The 20545-nt window shown below is 48.0% G+C and overlaps 3 protein-coding genes and 1 pseudogene across 4 annotated transcripts; 2 read left to right on the top strand and 2 right to left on the bottom strand.

Annotated features, from left to right (window-relative positions):
* Positions 1-230: 230 nt before the first annotated feature.
* LOC124652461 (protein CTR9 homolog) lies at positions 231-4791 on the bottom strand. 2 transcript variants are annotated; one of them, XR_006987714.1, is made up of 4 exons: positions 4613-4791; positions 3945-4011; positions 702-3828; positions 231-572 (listed from the first exon to the last, which is right to left on the bottom strand). XR_006987714.1 is itself a non-coding variant. In XM_047191476.1 (3 exons), exons 1-3 carry the CDS (start codon positions 4751-4753, stop codon positions 842-844), a joined length of 3195 nt encoding a protein of 1064 aa, XP_047047432.1. In that variant the 5' UTR covers positions 4754-4791; the 3' UTR covers positions 231-841. The 2 variants fall into 2 exon arrangements, 1 of the variants encoding a protein (XP_047047432.1); XM_047191476.1 differs by having other exon boundaries at positions 231-3828.
* Positions 4792-7770: 2979 nt separating this feature from the next.
* On the top strand, positions 7771-9554 carry LOC124657785 (outer envelope pore protein 21, chloroplastic-like). Its single transcript, XM_047196295.1, has 5 exons — positions 7771-7878; positions 7970-8044; positions 8142-8294; positions 8391-8489; positions 9215-9554. Exons 1-5 carry the CDS (start codon positions 7771-7773, stop codon positions 9296-9298), a joined length of 519 nt encoding a protein of 172 aa, XP_047052251.1. The 3' UTR covers positions 9299-9554.
* A 34-nt stretch (positions 9555-9588) lies between these two features.
* LOC124656114 lies at positions 9589-10773 on the bottom strand (annotated as a pseudogene).
* A 7991-nt stretch (positions 10774-18764) lies between these two features.
* LOC124656115 (cytochrome P450 736A117-like) lies at positions 18765-20271 on the top strand. Its single transcript, XM_047194918.1, has 5 exons — positions 18765-18779; positions 19149-19241; positions 19333-19356; positions 19717-19911; positions 19966-20271. Exons 1-5 carry the CDS (start codon positions 18765-18767, stop codon positions 20269-20271), a joined length of 633 nt encoding a protein of 210 aa, XP_047050874.1.
* The last annotated feature ends 274 nt before the right edge of the window (positions 20272-20545 follow it).

A 20545-nucleotide genomic window follows, 5' to 3' on the forward strand; every position in this document is an offset into this window, starting at 1 on the left:
ATTATTATGATATTATTATAGCAATGATTTGTTATCGAGTGTCTTGAAGAGAGGGTATGAGCTAGCTTCTTTGACGCAAAATTCATGTTGATAAATCATCTAATCTTCAATATAATGTGTATCTCGAAAATAAAAGAGTAGAATGTTGAATACGAGACTGATTTACAAACTTATAGTTCATGCTGTTAAATCATAACTCTAGACTTCTACAGTACAATGTGGATCTCAAAAAAAAGAAGGGTAGAATGTTGAATACATGTACCTGATCTAAATTTTCTTGCTACGAAACTGATTAAACTTATAGTTCATGCTGGCTAAATCACCAGATACAGCGTCCATTTCAAATTCTGGGAAATGGCCAAATAAGGATTCAGCTAAACTGTGTGTTGCCATATTACAAGACCTTGGACATACAACAAGTTTTACAGCGCCAAAAACAACTTTCTTCAGCTGAAATTTAATTTCCTGGAACAGAGCACCTAGCGACGCACGATTGTACTCTTCGCTTGTCATCACATGCTTCAGCACCATTGAGTCAGTTTCAAAGATAACACGATTACATCCCATCTGACCTGTAGCGTAGAGTGCATACAACATGGCCGGTGCTTCAGTATGAGGGCCGTCAGAGATATACAGAGATTAGATTACCAAGATCATGTCTAACTGCAAAAACCCCATCAACCTGAATGTATTTGTGTTACCTTTGACGCCCTTAAACTATTGATGATCGCCATTGCTTTTTTGTTACACATCAAGGGAGCCAATGTCTGCATAAACATAAAGTTATCGCATACATGTTCATTGCCTTCATTCTCAAGAGAGCATCGTCCTACAAACTATATCATTCACTCGGATCGTCTGCGCGTGGGCTAGGTTCCACTGGCCTCCGCGCTGGTTCATCATCATCAGATTCTGACCATGCTGATCGTCTCTTTCGCTCTACCGCAGACTGGGGATGTCCCGTTTCATCTTCGGCGTCAGAATCTTCAAGACCAGCAGCCGCAAGAAGGTGATCGGGGGCTTTCCCTGACCTGTCACCGCCAGTCATAGTTGCATAATCATCTTCTTCTGGTTCATTTCTGTATTGATCCTCTTCCTCTTCCTCGTATTGCATCTTTGTCTTCTGATCCTTCCTCCTCTTGCCACCCTTCCTCCTCCTCTTCCCACTTTCCCCATCTTCATCGTCATGCTTGGATCTATCCTTCCTCTTGCCAGCGCTGTTGCTGGAATGTTTCCATTGTTCCTTGACACGCTCAAAGTGCTGCTCCTGCTGCATTACTTGCTTTAATTCATCCTCTTGCTTCCTTCTTTCTAGCTGAAACTTCCTCTGCTCTTCAGCCCTCCGGCGAGCTTCATCAGCCAAAGCAATTTGGCGGGTAACTTCCAACCTTTGCTTGGTTTGCTGCTCAGCTTGTTCAGCTGCATCACGATGAACCTTTGCAGCATCAAGTAAATGTTTGCAATACTCCACATGCGTTTCTATTTTCCTCTCATCGAAACCATGGGAATGGTATGTCGATGCAACAGACAACAGGCTGAACACCCTGATGGCATTCTCAAGCTCACTCACTGTTGCACGAACCTCGTCAGCTGTTCGTTTTGTCTTCTGTAGAGTAGAAGCTGAGAACTTCTGCATTGAAACGCCGACATTAAACCGTAACAAATAATTGGATGGAGCCAAATGTATAGCTCTCAGCAAAGAGTTCCGGCACTCTTGCCATTGTTCAGCTTCATAATGTGTTCGGGCGAGGTATAGGAGTATAGTTGCATCTGTGTTGTAGAAGAACTTCCGCAGGCAATTTTGGTACGTCTTAACTGCTTGTTGAAAAAGGCCTTGGGCAAAATATATATGAGCCAAATTGATCCATACATCAGGTACCTGAACAAATATACTTCCTGATGCAGCCTCATGTACCTGGGTAAATAACTCCTTGGCAATATCCCATTGGGCTTTCTCGGCATGTAAGATTCCAATACCATTTGCAGCAAACATATTACTCTGATTCTGCTTTAGTACATTCAAAAATAGCTCCTTTGCTTTCTCCCGATGAGTAGCCTCAAATTTTGAGGCCTTTTTCTCAGGGCGATTGGCAGCAAAGTAGTTCCAGTTCCCCAGCTGAAGCAAAGAGTATGGGTCTTTTCCCCCAGTAGCATCTTTAGCATCACGGAAACGTTCCTTTGCAGTGAGCCAGTTTTCATCACTCTGGAGTTCAAGACTTCCAAGCATAGAGAGTGCATTTGGATACTTACTATTTATCTTCAGAGCATCACCTATCAGCTCAATGCTCAGTTGAATATTGTTTTTTCCTTTTGCAATAGCCGCTAGCCTCAGATAGGCATCAATGTAGTCCGGGTACTTGAAAATAATGAGACGGTAAAGGAGGCTGGCTTTCACAGTATCCTGAAGCTCTTCCAGTAATCTTGCATAGTTAAACAATGTGGTGACCTTATCGCAAGGTAACTCAACAGGCATTTGTTCTTCAAGTTGGTGAAAGAATGTCTGATCCCTGTACTGTACACTCCAGCTAACCATAGATCTACCAACGCTCCCATCCATCATTGAAACCCAGATACCATCTCCTAGTGCCTCCTTAAAGCTTTGTTCAGCCAGCTCAAACTCTGCCTTTTCAAAATAAAGAAGCCCAATTCCATTGAGCAACTCAACAGGTATTTTCTCACTTGCCTTCTTTAGGAGACTACGTGCTGTTTTCAAGTATTCCATGGCAGCAGCCCAATCTGATTCCACCAACAATTCACCGAGTTCAACAAATGCCTGGTGATCTTTTGGATCAATCCGTGTAACTTTCTTGAAGGTTTCTATGGCTTTGTCATTTTCACCTAAGTTTGTGTAGATGTTCCCAATGGCCTTTAGACTTTCACAATTTTCAGGGTGTACCTCCAGAACTTTCTCGAAGCTAGCTAAGGAACGTTTGTAGTCACCAAATTTCAGATGTATTTGACCAAGTCCAACAAATGGCAACACAAAGTCTTGCGGTTTATTGATTTCTTTGACAGATGCCATATAATACCGTCCAGCAGTCTCAATGTCCCCCTTACTATGGTATGATCTGGCCAAGTTATAGTAGGACTGTGATTTCAGTAGCCCGTGATTGCTTGAAGAGAGAGCAGTCTCAGTCAATTGCTCAACCACAAAATGCTGGCCAGTAAAGAAATAATGGTTGGCTAGGTGGTTGAGTGCCAAAGTGCAATAAGGATAGATTTCAAAGGCTCTTCCCATTTTTTCCATCCCTCTGCGAATGCCACCGGCCTCATTTGTTTGCAAGTCCATGATTGCAAGTGCTACTAGTGCGTCAACACTTTCAGGGTCCAACTGCAAAACTCGTTCAAAAGCTTGTCGAGCCCTGTCTAGCTGACCAAGTTTGTATCGACAAAAAGCTATACCAAGCCTTACAGCAGGAGGACAATCTGTATAGGCCCGCAGAGCTCTCTTATAGAGATCTAACGAGTTCCTGTAACATTCCAAAGCCTTTTTGTGTTGCTGTTCCGCATCACCCATCAGGAAATAAACAGAAGCCTGACCAAGAAGGGCTGGGAAATTATCCCCATCCTCATCCAGCACAATCTTGAATGAGTCGGATGCCATTTGCAGCTCACCCTTGGCCACACAGAGTTGCCCTTTTCCAATCCATGTAGATGGCTCAGTTTCGTCTATCCTGGATGCCCTATTGTAGTACTGGGTAGCCTCTTTGAAATGCGCTTCCTTCTGCGGTGCTCTCTCGGCCTTTCCGAAGAAAGTATGGAAAGCACCCAGAGCATTAAGGATGGCTATCCGCTCGTACTTCACTTCAGCATAATACTCATCAATTTCTGCAGAGAAGAGGGAATGATTCCATGAGAAAATTAACTAGTATGGTATAATTCAAGGTGATATTACTGTTCAAATCATAAATTATAGAGGGCGAGAATTATACTGAAAGACTAACCAGGGCCAGATCCTTCCTCTAGAATCTGTCGGAACTGTTCTATCTTTCCTTGCTTGAAGTATTCTCTCTGCCAATAAATTTCACAAGTTATTAGAAAACGCAGGTGGGTATTTCCTCAATAGCTAAATAGATACAAACTTAACAGTCCAGATAATTCAATTTCGCAAGAAAACCAACTACTAAATCAGGTGATAGGGTATGCAAGTAAAACCCTAAACATTAGATTAAATGCAAGTTAAGGCAGGATTGGGATTTCGAGAATGAACTTGTGGCCTAGCTCCTCCTCTTCACTGGACCTTCCTTCCACGCACATTATGTGTCCAAAAAAATCACCATGATATTCTAGTACTAGTTACCAACTGTTAGATCCTCATCAACAGCACTAGCATCAGCCCCAGACCGAAATAGCTGGGCTTGAACAACCAGGACAACGCGATGGCACAGGCGCTTCTGGGAAATTCAAAAGGATGTGCCGACATAGGCCAAACCCTTGAAAGGACTGAAACAGGACGCATCTGCATCTGCAGGGGCGAAACTCCACGAGATCCTCCCTAGCCCTAGAAACCCATCTGACCACCGCCGCTGACGACCTAGAACTCGGTAGAATCGCGAGGAAACCTTGGCGGGGCACACGACACGGGATTGCGGCGAGTTGCGAGGAGATTTACCGCGATGATGAGCCAGAGGTGGAGAGGGGCTTGCTCGGCCTTGAGGATGTCGAGGATGTCGGAGGCGTCCTGGGGGAGGTGGTCCAGCGCCACCCGCACCTCCTCCTCCGTGCCCTGCACCGGGATGTACACGCTCGCCATCCTCCCGTCGCCGTCACCGCCGCCGCCGACCAGGGGAGAGGAAATTCTTGTAATTCCGAAGTGGCAGTAGCGCTGGAGCAGCGGCGGTACCAGGGAACGATGTTACGCAGTAGACTACTTGGGCTTATATGGGCCGGTTCTCTTTCCGCTTCCGGGTAAAATAAGGATTGCCCAAAACGTCACAACCTGTTTTTTGAGATCACTTTTTTTTTACAAATCGCCCTATCCGAATTCCAAACAGTGTTTTCGTACGATTACCACCCATGGTTTAAAATAGCGTGTTATTTGTGTGCTAATAGCGTGTTATAGCATATTTGGAGATTACACGCTAAATTTTAACAATTTTGCTTGCTACGGTGCTATTGGCGTTATTTGTGTGATAATAGCGTGTTATCATGATATATCGCAGCACAAAAATGATATAGCATTAGCGCGCTATTTTTTCATCTTATTGGCCAAAAGGGGCAAGTTTTGCTACTTAAAAAGTTGTTTATTTTTTTATTTTTCGTGAAGTGTAATATGGTTGGTTCCTCTTCTAAATTAGAAGAAAATATCTCTAATGTTGATGATTTTTAAAAAATATTTATATTATGTTGTTTCCTCGTGGAATGTTGATGTTAGGCGTCTAAAGAAATTGGGGAACTGTTTTTTGTATGTGGTTATGTATGTATGATTCTATCACTTTTGGAGTATATTATCTATATTTTTTTTTTTGGAATTCTCTATTTTAGGCTATATTTAGTTTTTTAAACGTTATTTAAAATATGGCACACCACTAGCAAAATAAAGCGTCTTTAAAATTTGAAGGAGGTTGCTGCTATTTCTCTTTTAGCACACTATTCTAAGCCTAGTTATGAAAAAAATGCTACGAAGGATAGCGTAAAGAACCAAAATTATCGAGGAGAAAACGTGGACAACTTTTTTAGGGTCAACAACTGGAACTTTATTGATTAACTATGTATAATAGGTATACAAAAATTGTCTGGTGTATGCCGATGAGATGACCGAGCTAACTAGTCATTTTATCCTCATATTTATGCTTTTGGAAATGCATTTTATGAACCCTCTAGGGAAAGGATTTGGAAGACAAGGGGGAGGTCATCTTTTTCTTTCTGAAACACAGTAAAAAAACACAAATGCTCATAAATACATGAGACATTCACCCTAAAAATATTTTTGGGTCCGTGTTACTACCCATTTTTTAAATCAAAACTTGTTATTTCTTGGTTGGAGTAAATCTGTTTATATAGTTTTCATGTTCGTTCATTATATTTCCTGGTGCTACTAATCTTTAGGGTGCTACTAATCTTTAGGGCTGAGAATGCACATGTATTGTAGCTGGGAATGATTTCAGTTTATTTCGCGCTTGATTCAAAGCCAGTGCCCCATGTACTGCACATGGGAATGTCTTCCAAGTTGTGGTGCTATACAAGTATGCCTAGTTTGTGTTGACATTCATTAAGCAATTATGATACCGCATCGTGAAAGTTTAAATATGTCAAGCGAATTGGGGTCAAATGGCCTAGGCGAGAAGAAGGATGCCGGCCACCTCTTGCGGGCAAGGGCGACACTAATCGTCAAACAGCCGATCCTATGACAGAAACGATCGGTTTGGTAACCATTTAATTTCTTCGATACAGCAGAGATAGTGACTTCACATTATTAACACCAGCACACCAGAAAAACGGGATAATTGCAGTAGTTGCCACTTCACAATGTTTACATATGTTTCCCATGTAGCTTGGTTCTAGGTCACTCTTGTTTTTTCTTCCATGTCATGTTGTGCAACATCTTGTAAAATGGTTTGGCAAAAACATTGTACTCGAAGAACTTACGTCATAGAATTTACGATTGCAACATGAAGGCACCATTTGCAGCAGATAGACAAATTCATCACATCACTTCGTGCATGTGTTTGCAACAAAACACAGATGAGTTCACAACATGTCAAAATAACTCTTGTATCATGAAAATGACACTTGCAACATGCATCCACTTGATCGAGCCAAGGCAACATGTTGTGAATGTATTTGCATCAACATACACATATGATTACAATATATTAGAATAATGCTCGCAACATGAACATAACATTAGCAGACGCCAAATACATTACAATATGTTGTTTGTGAGTTTGCATCAAAATATACACAAGCTTGCATGATGTAAAACACTGCTGCTCACAGCTTGAACACAACATTAGGGACACCATGAGAGTCACCACATACCCATGAGATTGTAGTGTGTAAAAATTTACATATAAACAACAAAGGGATACAAGCTAAACCTAGGCATGGGAAGCCCGGTCTGGATGACCCGTGAGACTATACCTGCGCATGTGTCGGGCCGGGCCGGGCCTCGGGCCGGCCCGAGGTAGGCCCGACGCAAAAAAAATCGGCCCAAGCCCGGCCTGGCCCGACCAAAAACCCACCAAGCCTGCCGGGTCGTCGGGCCACGGGCCGGGCCGTAGTGTTAAACTCAGTTTTCGGGCTACCTAGGCCCGGGTGTCGGGCCAACATTTCTCGGCCCAGGCCCAAGTTTTTCGGGCTGGGTCGGGCCGGGCCACTTGGGCCGGGCTGCCATGGCCAGGTCTGCGTGAGACCGTCCGAGCTTGCACGTCGGGGCGGACGAGGGCGTGAGCCCCAAGGCAAGGGCGGGCAGGGCAGGCTTTTCCTTGTTCGTGACCTGACTTGGGTCTGATTTATAGGCATCGCAGTAGGGCTGGGCTTGGGCCTACATTTTTAGCACCGGGCCGAGTTTTGGCAGGTGTAATCTTAGCCCAGGCCAAAATGATGGAATGGGCTAGAAGAAGAGAAGCAATGCATGTGTATGGTGGGCGGGCTGAAGAGTAGAAGCAGGCCCGGCCCAACGCATCAAAGTCCTCGTCATCGTCTTCTCCGCTCGGCTCCCAAACCAAGCTCATCAGTGCAGAGGACAGGACGAACCCTATCTATCTCCACTCCATCGCCGCCGCCGTCGCGGTGGGTCTGGTAGTAGTGTAGTGGAATTGGATGGTGATGGAAACCTCCCTGCGGCTGCGCGGCGCCGACTCCACTCCCAGCCAGCACGGCCTCCGCATCCACGCCAAGCAGAAGCTCCCCCTCGCCTCCAACGCCCTCCTCCAGGCACGCACGCACGCCCCCTTCCCTTCACTCATTACTACCCACTCTCCTCCTACTACCTCTGCCCTAACCAAAGTTAATCAATCGATCGCAGGCTCACGCGGAGATCGACACCAGCACCAGGAAACCCAGCCACCTCGCCCTCCTCGCTAGGCAGTTCTTCCCACAGGTTGGTAACTGCGTTTCTTTCTCCCCTTCCACTTCCACGCTCTCCATCCATTGCCGAGTCAAGAAGATAAAGATTTCATCTTCAACGGGAATCCCAGCTATCGGCCAATGTCGGAGCAGGAGTGCAGCTGGAAAGAGGCAACATCTTTAGGTACAGCCTCCGCGGGAAGAAGGCCGTCTCCTTCACCTCCGACGGCCTCCTGGGGCTCAACATCAAGGGCCGCCTCCTCGCCGACAAGGACTTCCAGCCGGTACAAATGCTCTCATTGCACCCTTCTTCCACCTGCATTCGTGGCCTTACTTAATCATCTCTTGCACTGAACCTTAGCATTGTTATGTTCTCGCAGAGGAATAAGAGCGGTGCCGTCGAAATTGCTTGGACCATTCTTGACTTCAGAAAGGGCCAGGACGTCAGGCTCAAGGCCGGATACGAGCTCTACCGCAAGGTATGATTTGCACAATGCCTGCCCAATTACCAATGCCTATCTGTCTGTCGTTTCTATGCACAGTGGTTATCAGCCCAACTGCTGAATTTGTGATAAGTGTTCTACATGTGTGTATCTGCAAAATTAAGATGTTCAACTGTTCTGCAAATTTTATTCCCGTATGGTCTGCTGGGATTCGCTACTTCTCTTTTCATTATAAACCATTCACAGTTTAGGAACATTGGTTGTGTCTGAATTTATATAAGTTAGCAACAAACCATCGGGCCGACACTAAACCATCCATGCCTATGCATACGAAGGTTCCTCTTAGAAAAGGTTCAGAGCAGCAGACACTTGGTCCTCAAGAGTCAGTCACCATACATTCTCTGAAGAAACCTTAGGAGATAGAAGTATATTGGTCAGATTACTAGAAATTAATTTCACTTTAATATCGGTTATTGTCTGATATGTACCTCCTCGTATCTTATTAGTTCTTGTACAAATAATTTTCAGACACAGGTATGAGGTTCCATGCGTCCCCTTTTGACTATCTTCCGTTAAGAGTTCCTTTGGCCATCTGTTTTGCTGATGTAGTTGATAACTGTGTACCCTGACAGCCATTTCTTCCGCACCTTACACCACAATAGTAGGATCAGTTAGGTCATTCATTTACTATTGAGCACCACATTAGCTAGTTTGAATTTCATATGTGTTTGTAATTTTGTTTTGAAAACATGTGATTGCAGATGCCTTATTTCCAGCTGAGGGAAAACAACTGGACTCTTAATGGTTATATGGATGGAAAATGGGATGTTAGATTTGATATGTGATCAGGAATCTATTTGTGGAGGGGACTTGCCAGCCAATAAATTAGTGCTGTAGGTGTATTCCTCCCTTTTTTTTAGCTCCACCATTCTATTTTGCTGTATTGCTCTAAAGAGGGCAATATCATTCAAACATCAGCAGGCACCACTTTCATGGGCAATGTAGAATTAGAAACTTGACTATTGATGGATGGAGTCTGGAAATTCAGGATTCAGTTGTCAACTTAAGTGTCCTTATGTAGCGTTGATGGGATGATTGATTGCAGCAATGCATCCTTGTGGATGCAGATGTGTACCTAGGTTCCTGTACCTAGTTTGATGAAGGCATATATGTGTCTATCCATGTTAGTAACAATGTACAAGAGGACCAGGACCAGCTTAAAAGCAAACAATTTACTGAGTGACATCTTCCAACTCCTCTGTTTCCAGTTCCTCCTCTTATGCTCCTCTTTGTGGAGCTGGTTGAATGCCTCTTGTTGGCGGTTTTGGCTGTACCTCCTGAGGTTGAGATGGGATTTCTTGAACCTTCTCAAGGTTAAGCAGTGAAGGTGGCCTTGGGCGCCAATAGAATTGCACCGTCATTCAGTTAATAATAAAAAGCAAGGAGCAAAGCATTGCAATGACATGTAAAGGTGTCCCTTCAGACAAGAACTAAGGTACCTGACAAAACTGTTCCGTTGACACCTTATAAATCTGCTTCCCAGCGAAAGAAAAGATTTGAAAAGTGTTCTCAGTCTCGTCAACTGAGGTAACTGTAGCTGCAATGAAGCTGGACAAAACAATATCTTAGTTCAACTAAATTTGATGGGAAATATGCTGAATGTACTACCAACAAACTATGCATAGCCAGTTTAGCTGCATATTACGAGCAACTAAATTTAAAGATCATATATTTCAACAGTTCAGTTTAAATAATTAACATAAGCTATTATGTGTACATATGTTAGAAAATCGTTTTTGTAAATTTCACGAAAATAGTGAGGCCAATAAGTTCTTGGTTATATAGGATTAGACTTGCTCACCTTCCAGTGGGATCCCACATGACACGAGTCTCCATAAAATGCTCTCCTATGGTCATGGTTTTAAGATCATCAACATCATAGAACTCCAACTGGCCACTAAAACCCTTCATCCCAGCAAGAACAATGAACTGCCCAGCAGGAGACCAGAACAGTGCATTAGCCTGCTTGGCCTTGAGTGTTGTATGCTTTCATATGCGGTTAACATTATTGGCTCCACGCATCAAGTAGAAGCTTATATCATGTTTAGGTCCATCGCCGTGAGTAACCGTGAATTGGTTGCCTCGTCACTCTTGTTGTCCATTTCAACGACCTCGATGGTGATGTCCCTCTCCTTGATTCTGAGCAACTAATATCCCTCTCCTTGATTCTGAACAACTTGAAACCACTATAATTGCTTTTCGGTGTTATTGCGCACCAGTCTACCTGGACGGCAAGATACTCTCCATTGTTTGGCCAACATATTTGCAATCACTGACACCGAAAGGGTTTTCTGCCACAACTCGGCTTGATAGGAATTTGCACAAGACTCACATTTCATCACAAAGCACATATTTTTTTAGACTTCAGGATTTGTTGAATGGAAATGAAAATCTTTAAAGTCACATTAGTTGCAAATATTTATACTCACTCTTTGAAGAATCCCTTCCATGGGAGAGATCAACAAAGAAATGACACTCATGGTGAGAAAGTAGCAACTCGGTAGAATCCCTACCATGGGAGAGACTAAGCACTACTAAATCACGAAGAGGGGGAAACCAAATCTTTGAAGAGGTGGCAATCTTGGCTTGGCTTGGGTGGCAATCTTGTGTCACTTGTGTGGCGAGGTTGTCGGCTCGGTCGACGCGTCTCAGCGGAGGTGGTTGGACTTTACGTCGGGGCGGCGGCCCCGGATGCTGGTGTGGCGGTCGTGGTCTGCGGGCGGTTTGTCGGTGTAGCTTGGGCTGCGGGCGGCCGGGTCGTGCGGCGTCACAGCTCGGTCGCGAGCGGTGGTATGTCGGGATGGCGGTCCCGGAAGGTGGTGTCGGTGGTCTGCGCTGGGCGTGGCGGAGTGGCTGGATGTCGGGGCGGCGGCCCGAAAGTTTGGCAGTGTTGTGGACATCGATCTCGTGTCGTGTGGGCGACAAGATCGCTTTGGTGCAGTTCTCCTGGAGGTTCGGTTTATTCACCTTGTCGGAGTGTCCTATGCCTGCTCCTCCCATAGCAGTTATGGCGTCTTCTCTCCGGCATGGGTGGTAGGCCAGCTGATCTTGGCGAGTGTGTCGTCCGTTGTATCGTTGATGTGTTGGGTCCTTGTGTGCCGGTCTTAGTCTGGGTTTGTATCGGTTTTCGCCCGGTCGTTAATTAACTGGGCACCTTTCTTCTTAATTAATGGATAGGCAAAGCTTTTGCCTCGTTTCAAAAAAAAAAAAATCTTTGAAGAGGATCTTGATACAACTCAATAAATGGATCGTCTTCACTCCTCGAGCTTTCATGCCCCCTTTCTCTCCTTCGTGCTTGTCGATGTATCCCGATCATTGACATATGACGGAGTATAATGTAGTATATTATTTACGAGGGTAGAAAATAAATTCACGTAGAGGATATGACTCAAGTTATAGTGATGTGTTTGCGTTGACATATATGATGTGGTGACGACCGGAAAAGTAGTGAAAAATGCAAAAATCTTATAGAATTAATTGGTAAAAGCCTCCAGTAACCCGATGAAAGCTGCAATTTCCTCTCTTGTGGGAAACATGTCTGACAAGCGAGTAAGGCGCCGCACTATAAGATGGTCGGTAGTTCAGTCCTAAATTCAAATGTGACGCCTCGATCTTGAAACTCTCAGAAAAAGTCACGACAGAGGGCTGCCGCCACCACTAATTAACATTCAACCTACAAAATACTTTTAGACTAGCCACAATGGAAGTATCATAAGAGCAATTCCAATAGTATAGCCGGTTGTTGGCTATAAGCAAGATGCCATATCATCTATAGTTAACATATAGCCAACAAGTACAATAGTTGGCTATAAGAATGTGCTACTTTTTCAATGGATGGCCCGCCTTTCATTCACACACCTTGTTTAGGAGCACGTGCTAGAGCTAGCTCTTGCATAAGAGCCCACTTACATTTTCTCTCCTCTTCTCTCTCCTCCAACTAGGCACAAATATATTATTTTAATTCTTGTAGCCAGCTGACTAGACCTTATTGTACTTGCTCTAAGGCTGCTCATAGTGGAGAGTAACTTAGACTAGTAACATATGTCATGTTACTAGTCTAAGTTACTACCTTCATAGTGGAAGTAACTTAGATGTGGTGTCATGCAATGTGTCATTAATTATGTCGTAGACTCATATTGCCTTGAGATATGTGATGTTATGGTAACATAGCTAGTTAGCACCTCACTCTCTTTCTTCATTTATTAGTATGCCATGTCACCAAAATGTCTTGATATGTGTGATGTTACTACCTATGTTACTCCCACTATGAGCAGTCTAAGTAGTATCATGCATACCATGTTGGCAAAAATCTGATGTGGCACACCAATTAATGAGGTGAGAGATGAGAGTGGTATCATAATATGATACTGTATCATAGCACGTAAAACTAGAAAACTTAATGGCAAACACATCATGTACACACATTTGCATTGAGATTCTACAAAACATTAAATATGATGATACTATGATACTATCTTATGATACTATACATTGTGGGGTTAGTATCATAAACTAATATCATGTGGATGATACTAGTGTATGATACTTCCCATTGTGACTAGTCTTAGCACTTAGAACAAGTTACAACAGAGGGCTGTCGCCTCCACTAGCATTCAACTTACCCAATTCTTTTAGCACTTGAAGAGAACAAGTTAGTATACAAGAGAGGCTCTTTAAACCTGCATGCTTTTAAGTCACAACAAAATGTCAACTCCCTGACCTCGATAGGTTGGTTCCTCAGTACACCATGGTTTGAATAGAGAAAACTGTTAGATGTATATATCTGTCTATTGTAGTTTCCCCATATGTTAGGGGGTTTTCTGCATATGTGCGCGTGTACATGTACTATATATTGTGACCTTTGGCCCCCTAGTAATACAACAAGCATATTGCCTTAACATGGTATCAGAGCAAATATTGATCCTCTAGTTTCCGCGGCCGAAGTTGCTTGTTCAATCTCCCGTCCGTCGCCCGGTTCCTCTGCTCCAGTCTCTCCGGCCGATTCTGCCCGGCCGCCCGATTCCTCCCCCGCGCGTGCCGCCGGCTTCGATCTTCCGCCCGGCCGGCCGCCCGATTCGATCTCCGCGCCACGCCCTAGATTCCTGGCTCCGCGTCGCGCCGCCCGGATTCTAATCTCCGGATTTGATCTCTCCTGCTAATCTCCGGATTTGATCTCTCCTGCTCTTCGCGTGGATTCGTGCTGCTCTCCGTGTGGATTGGATGTGTTGCTCTCCGCGTGGCTCAGCTCCGGTTTTGATTCCGCGCGTGTGGCTTCTTGCTCCGATCTGATTCCGCGTGTGGTTTCTCCTGCCCCGATCTGATCTCCGATCTGATTCAGCGCGTGGCTCAGCTCCGGTTTTGGCTCAGCTTCTGGTCTAGTTGACTTACGTCTGAGATAAAAAAAAAAGAGAAAAAAAAACAGAAAAAAAATACTGTCGTCGGCTGTTGTTATCCGATGTTTTCTTCTGCTGATCCCGCCTTATCTTTGGGCCTCCCTTCGGTACTTGGTATTTGTCCGCTGCCTCCGTGTATGCCTCCGTTTGCGGCCTCTTCACGCGGCTCTGCCCGCGCTTCACCGACTCCGTCTACGTCGGCTCACCGCTCTACATCGACTTTTGCGGCCTCTTCATGCGGCTTTGCCCGCGCTTCGCCGGCTTCGTCTACGTCGGCCTCTTCATGCGGCTCTGCCCGCGCTTCACCGACTTTTGCGGCATCTTCATGCGGCTCTGCCCGCGCTTCGCCGACTTCGTCTACGTCGGCCCGCCGCTCTACATCGACTTTTGCGGCCTCTTCCCGCGGTTATGGCCGCGCTTCGTCGACTCCGTCTACGTCGGCCTGCCACTCTACATCGACTTTCACGGCCTCTTCACGTGGTTATGACCGCGCTTTGCCGACTCTGTCTTCATCGGCGTGTTGCTCTTCGTCACCCCCTTTGGTGGCCTCTGTGCGTGTGGGTGATAGCTCCTCGTCAGCACCTGATTGTATGTCGACCTCTCCAGTCGCGCCCCTCTCTGCGCATGAGATAGCGCAGCTTCACCGCCTGCTTGATGCTTGGGATTCCAGTATACGTCAGCACCCTCGCGGTCCGAGTCTCCGATCTCGTCCTCATTGCACCTACTGTGGCAAGGTTGGCCACACTTCCTCCACCTGTTGGACGCGGGATCCCGCTTACGTCGGCCAGCTCCGGGATCGTCGCCAGGCTGGCTCTTCGGGATCTTCTCGCGCTTGCACTCTCCGATCAGGACATTCTCGTGGGTCTTCGTGGTCCGCTCGCTACTCCGTACTCTTACTCGCCGGCGCTCGCCGGTTCCGTGGACCGGCTCTTCCGGCACCGCGCGACCACCACTTTCTACACGATCGAGTACGTCCCCGTGGTATCCGGATTCCGGAGCTTCCTTTCATATGACCTCCGAGTCCTCTATTCTGTCCGCTCTTCGGTCTCTTATTTCTCCCGTCCGTGTTGTCACGGCCGATGGTACCTCTATTCCTCGTTTCTAGTACGTGCACCCTTTCTACTCCCTCTTTCTCTCGTCCCCGATGTTTCTCATGTTCCTCGCCTTCAAATGAACCTTTTCTCTCGCTAGCCAGCTCACCGATTCTGGTTGTCGCGTCATTCTTGACGCCGAGTCTTGTGCGGTTCGGGATCGTCGCACACAGTCCCCGGTTGGAGCTGGCCCTCGTAGCCGTCGCCTCCGGGGCTTTGGGAGTTAGACCGGCTTCGTGTTCCTTCCGCTGCCACTTCATCCGCGCTCTCCTCCGGTTGTTGCCTCTGTCACCGGCTCTTTTCAGCAAGTGGCATCATCGTCTTGGTCACCTTTGTGACTCTCGCCTCGTCGTCTTTGGTTCATCGTGGCCTTCTAGGGTCTCGTTTCCGGAGATGGGTCGTTACACTCGTCGTGGTTGTAGGTTAGGCAAACAGATTCAGCCTTCCCTATCCTACTAGTGTGTCCGTCACTCGGCGACCGTTCGATTTAGTCCATTCGGATGTTTGGGGTCCGGCTCCCTTCGCTTCGAAAGGGGGCCATCGATACTATATCTTATTCATTGATGATTTTTCACGGTACACCCGGGTGTTTTTCATGCACTCTCGCAAGTGAGGTGCTCTCTATTTATCGGCGTTTTGCGGCCATGGTCCGCACTCGCATTCCTCACCCATTCGCGTGTTCCATGCCGATTCTCGCCGGTGAGTATATCTCTCAAGCACCTTCGTGGTGTCCTTGCCGAGGAGGGCACCCTCGCTCGCTTTTCTTGTCCCGGCGCGCATGCTCAAAATGGCGTCGCCGAGCGTAAGCATCGTCATCTTCTTGAGACCACCCGTGCTATGATGATTGCCTCTTCTCTTCCGCCACATTTCTGGGCTGAGGCTGTTGCTACGTCGGCTCACCTCATTAACATCCAGCCTTCCGCTGCTCTACAGGGTGGCATTCCTCTCGAGCGTCTCTCTGGTGTTTCTCCAGACTACTCGCCTCTCCGTTCTTTTGGTTGCGTCTGCTATGTCCTTCTGCCTCCTCGCGAACGCACCAAACCGACCGCTCGGTCCGTTGAGTGTGTTTTTCTCGGATACGGTGATGAGCATAAGGGCTATCGCTGTTGGGACCCCGTTGGTCGTCGGATGCGCATCTCTCGTGACGTCACGTTTGATGAGACGCGTCCCTTCTATCCTCGCCCCACCCCGGGTACTTACCCGGTGGATGATATCTCTTTTCTTCTTTTTCCGGATGCACCCCCTGCTGTCCCTCCTCCCCTCCCTCCTACTTCTGATGCGCCCCCTTCGGCGCCATCCTCTCCTTCGTCTAGTCTACCTAGTACTCCTCGTTCTCCGGCTCCGGCTCCTTCCGATGCTGTCCCTTCTTCCTCTTCTTCTGATGACTTGTCTTCTGCAGATGAGCTTCCCCCTTCCCGACCTGTTCGTCGGCGTCGTGCTCCGGCTCGTTACTCTCCTAGTCGGCATGGTCTCTCTGTCGTTTCCGAGCCGACTTCTTATCGGGATGCCGAGCGTCATCCTGAATGGCAGCTTGCCATGGCTGAGGAGATCGCTGCGCTTGAGCGCACTAGCACTTGGGATCTTGTTTCTCCCCCTTCTGGTGTTCGTCCCATCACGTGTAAGTGGGTCTATAAAATTAAGACTCGCTCTGATGGATCTCTTGAGCGCTATAAAGCGCGTCTTGTGGCTCGTGGTTTTCAGCGAGAGCACGGCCGTGACTATGATGAGACTTTTGCCCCCGTGGCTCATATGACTACCGTGCGTACCCTTCTTGCCGTTGCTTCGTTCGCCGCCGGTCCGTCTCCCAGCCTTGATGTTCGAATGCTTTTCTTAATGGCGAGTTGAGTGAGGAGGTTTACATGCTGCCTCCTCCTCGGGTATTCTCGTTCCCGATGGGATGGTTTGTCGTCTTCGACGTTCTCTCTATGGTCTCAAACAGGCACCTCGTGCCTGGTTTGAGCGCTTCGCCTCTGTCGTGACCGCTGCTGGTTTCTCTCCTAGTCTTCATGATCCAAGCACTTTTCGTTCACACTTCTCCTCGTGGACGTACTCTTCTTCTTCTCTATGTTGATGATATGATCATTACCGGTGATGATCCCGAGTATATTGCCTTCGTCAAGGCTCGTCTTCGTGATCAGTTTCTTATGACTGATCTTGGTCCTCTTCGCTATTTTCTTGGCATTGAGGTTTCCTCCACTTCGATGGCTTTTCTATCTCTCGAGAAAAGTACATTCAGGATCTTCTTGCTCGTGCCGCTCTTGGGGATGAGCGCACAGTCGATACTCCTATGGAGCTTAATGTTAAGCTTCGTCCTACTGATGGTGATCCTCTTCCTGATCCCACCCGTTATCGCCATCTTGTTGGGAGTCTTGTTTATCTTGCTGTCACTCGTCCCGATATTTCTTACCCTCGTTCATATTCCGAGTCGCTTTGTCTCAGCTCCTACCACTGTTCACTATAGTCATCTCCTCCCGTGTTCTTCGTTATCTTCGTGGCACGATCACTCGTCGCCTTTTCTTTCCCCGTTCCAGCTCTCTCTAGCTCCAGTGCTATTCGGATGCTACATGGGCGAGTGATCCTACGGATCGTCGTTCGCTTTCGCTTACCGTGTGTTTCTTGGTGGTTCGCTTGTTGCTTGGAAGACGAAGAAACAGGTCGCAGCTTCCCGTTCGAGTGTTGAGGCTGAGTTGCGGGCTATGGCTTTGTTGATTGCCGAGGTGACTTGGTTACGGTGGTTGCTTGCAGATTTTGGGGTCTCTGTTACGACACCCACTCCACTTTTGTCCGACAAGTACAGGTGCTATCGCATTGCACGTGATCCGGTCAAGCATGAGCTGACCAAGCATATCGGTGTTGATGCTTTTTACACACGTGCACAGTACAGTGATGATGTTGTTGCGGTTCATTATGTGCCTTCAGATTTGCAGTTGGCAGATTTCTTTACGAAGGCACAGACTCGAGCGCAGCATGATTTCTTACTCTCCAAACTCAGTGTTGTGGATCCAACATGAGTTTGAGGGGGGGTGTTAGATGTATATATCTGTCTATTGTAGTTTCCCCATATGTTAGGGGGCTTTCTGCATATGTGCACGTGTACATGTACTATATATTGTGGCCTTTGGCCCCTGGTAATACAACAAGCATATTGCCCTAACAAAAACAAGTCTTGCTCAAAGTCTTGCTCGAGACTTGAGAGTATATTTTCCTTGCAAAAAGTGTTGTTTATAGCTCAGGCCAGTAGCATATATAGCCAGTTAACCACTGAGCACAAAGCTTGTCGAGATTCACTGAAACAGTCCGTCGCGGTCACCATGGATCTACTCGCCGCCGTGCTCCTACTCCACCCCTTGCTCCTAGCCGGCCTCCTCTACCTCGAGAAGAAGCGCCGCGGCGTCGACCCTCGGCGCCTCCCTCCGGCTCCACGCGGCCTGCCCGTCATCGGCAACCTGCACCAGGTGGGCGCGATCCCTCACCGCGCACTGCGCGCGCTCGCCGCGGCCAACGGCGCGCCCCACCTGATGCGGCTCCGTCTCGGCCATGTCCCCGCTCTGGTCGCCTCCTCTCCCGCCGCGGCCTTCGAGCTAATGCGCGCGCACGACCACGTTTTCGCCACGCGACCCTACATCCGCGCAGCCGAGATCATGACCTACGGCTTCTAGGACATGGTGTTCACGCCCCACGGCGAGCACTGGCGCCACGTCCGCCGCCTCTGCTCCTGCTGCTCCGAGCACGTCCTCAGCTCCTCACGGTCCCGCCGCCATAACCCCATGAGAGAGCAAGAGGTGGCCGCCCTGGTCCAGGCCGTCGCTTCCTTCGCCGCTGCCGGCGCGGTGGTGGACGTGAGCGGGGCGCTGTACCGGTTCGCGCACGACGTGATCTGCCGTGTGGTCTGCAGGAGGCACTCGAGGGAGGAGGAGGGGAGGAGCGAGCTGTTCAGGGAGCTGATCAAGGAGAACGCGGCGCTGATGGGCGGGTTCCGCGTCGGAGACTACTTCCCGGCGCTGGCGTGGGCGGACGTGCTGCTGCCCGGCGCTGGCGGCGGCACGAGGGCTCGGAGAAACTCGAGGCGGTGGGACGAGCTGCTGGAGAAGGTGGTGCAGGAGCACGAGGGTAGGAGGGGTGGGCGTGGCGACGACGATGACGGCACGGAGGAGGATTTCGTGGACGTGCTGCTGGCGCTACAGGAGCAAGGGGGACATGACGGGTTCGAGCTTAGCAGGGAAATCGTCAAGTCGCTCATGGGGGTATTTATTTTGAATTTGGAAAACATCCATTATTTCTAAATGCTCGCAACAAATTTCGATATATGGCTCTGGATTTTGATCACGCGCGCAGGACATGTTTGCGGCGGGTACCGACATGTTAAGATCCCTCTACTTCCAGATACACCTTACAAGGATTTAAGCACAACAATGGAGGTAGGAACTAGATCTGGAGGTAGCAGTTTTGGGGAAGAAGAGAGAAACACGAGAGGGACAGAGAGGAAGTCTGTTTACACATTGGTCCAACGACCAACGTAACCCACGCACGCACTCGCTAAGACACCGGCCTGACCATCTTGCTGCGTCACAGCCACCACGTGGCAGTCACTGATTGGTCCTCACTGCGTCCATTCAGGACCGTCGATCTTGGCCGGTCTTCTTCCTGCGCGTCTCAATCTCCTCCGCTGCTTTCCTGAAGCTGATCTGGCCACATCTTCCATTTGGTCCATGACACGACACGATCTACATCGCGCTGGAGTGGGCAATGTCGGAGCTGATGAAGAACCCCACGACGATGAGGAAGCTGGAGCACGAGGTCCGCAGCCGCAACGCCGGCGGCATTGCCAAAGCGGACATGCTCGGCGCCGCGACAACACCGTACCTGAAGGCGGTCGTGAAGGAGACGCTCCGCCTCCAGGACACGCTGGTGTTCGTCAATTCCTGGGCCATTAACCGTGACCCAGCCTCCTGGCACGCGCCCGACGAGTTTCTCCCCGAGAGGTTGACATCCAAGATAAGCTTGATCATTGAATTCATCTATGTCGCTGCGATGGTAATCATCCGTTCCCAAATGTTCAGGTTCTTGGAGAGCGAGGTGGACTTCAGGGGCGGACACTTCCAGTTCATACCCTTCGGCGCTGGGCGAAGGATCTGCCCAGGGATGCAATGGGAGCTGCCGGATGGCATGGCACCCGGGGAGCTCGACATGTCAGACACACCAGGTCTGACGATGCCAAGGCGGGTGGGACTTCGGCTAATTGCCAGGCCGTACCAGTGGGAGAAACAAGAGTAGACTGCATATGTAGACGGGTGGTTCAGTACAAGAACATTGTGGAGTAGTAGTAAATAAATATGGAGTTTCTGAATGTGATAGCCTGTACTGTAGGTAGGGCATGATTGTGTTGTATAGTATATGTACCACGTAACGTAGAAACAAAGGACAAATGAAAAGAGGACACTTATGTTGGTTCGTTTGCCTATCTGAAATGAATCAAACCCTGATTCAAAGTAGTAAGTGCACGGCATGAATTTGGAACACTGGAGACCCTAAGATTTCGGTGGACGAA

Source organism: Lolium rigidum, chromosome 5, assembly GCF_022539505.1.
Source record: "Lolium rigidum isolate FL_2022 chromosome 5, APGP_CSIRO_Lrig_0.1, whole genome shotgun sequence".
NCBI lineage: Eukaryota > Viridiplantae > Streptophyta > Magnoliopsida > Poales > Poaceae > Lolium > Lolium rigidum.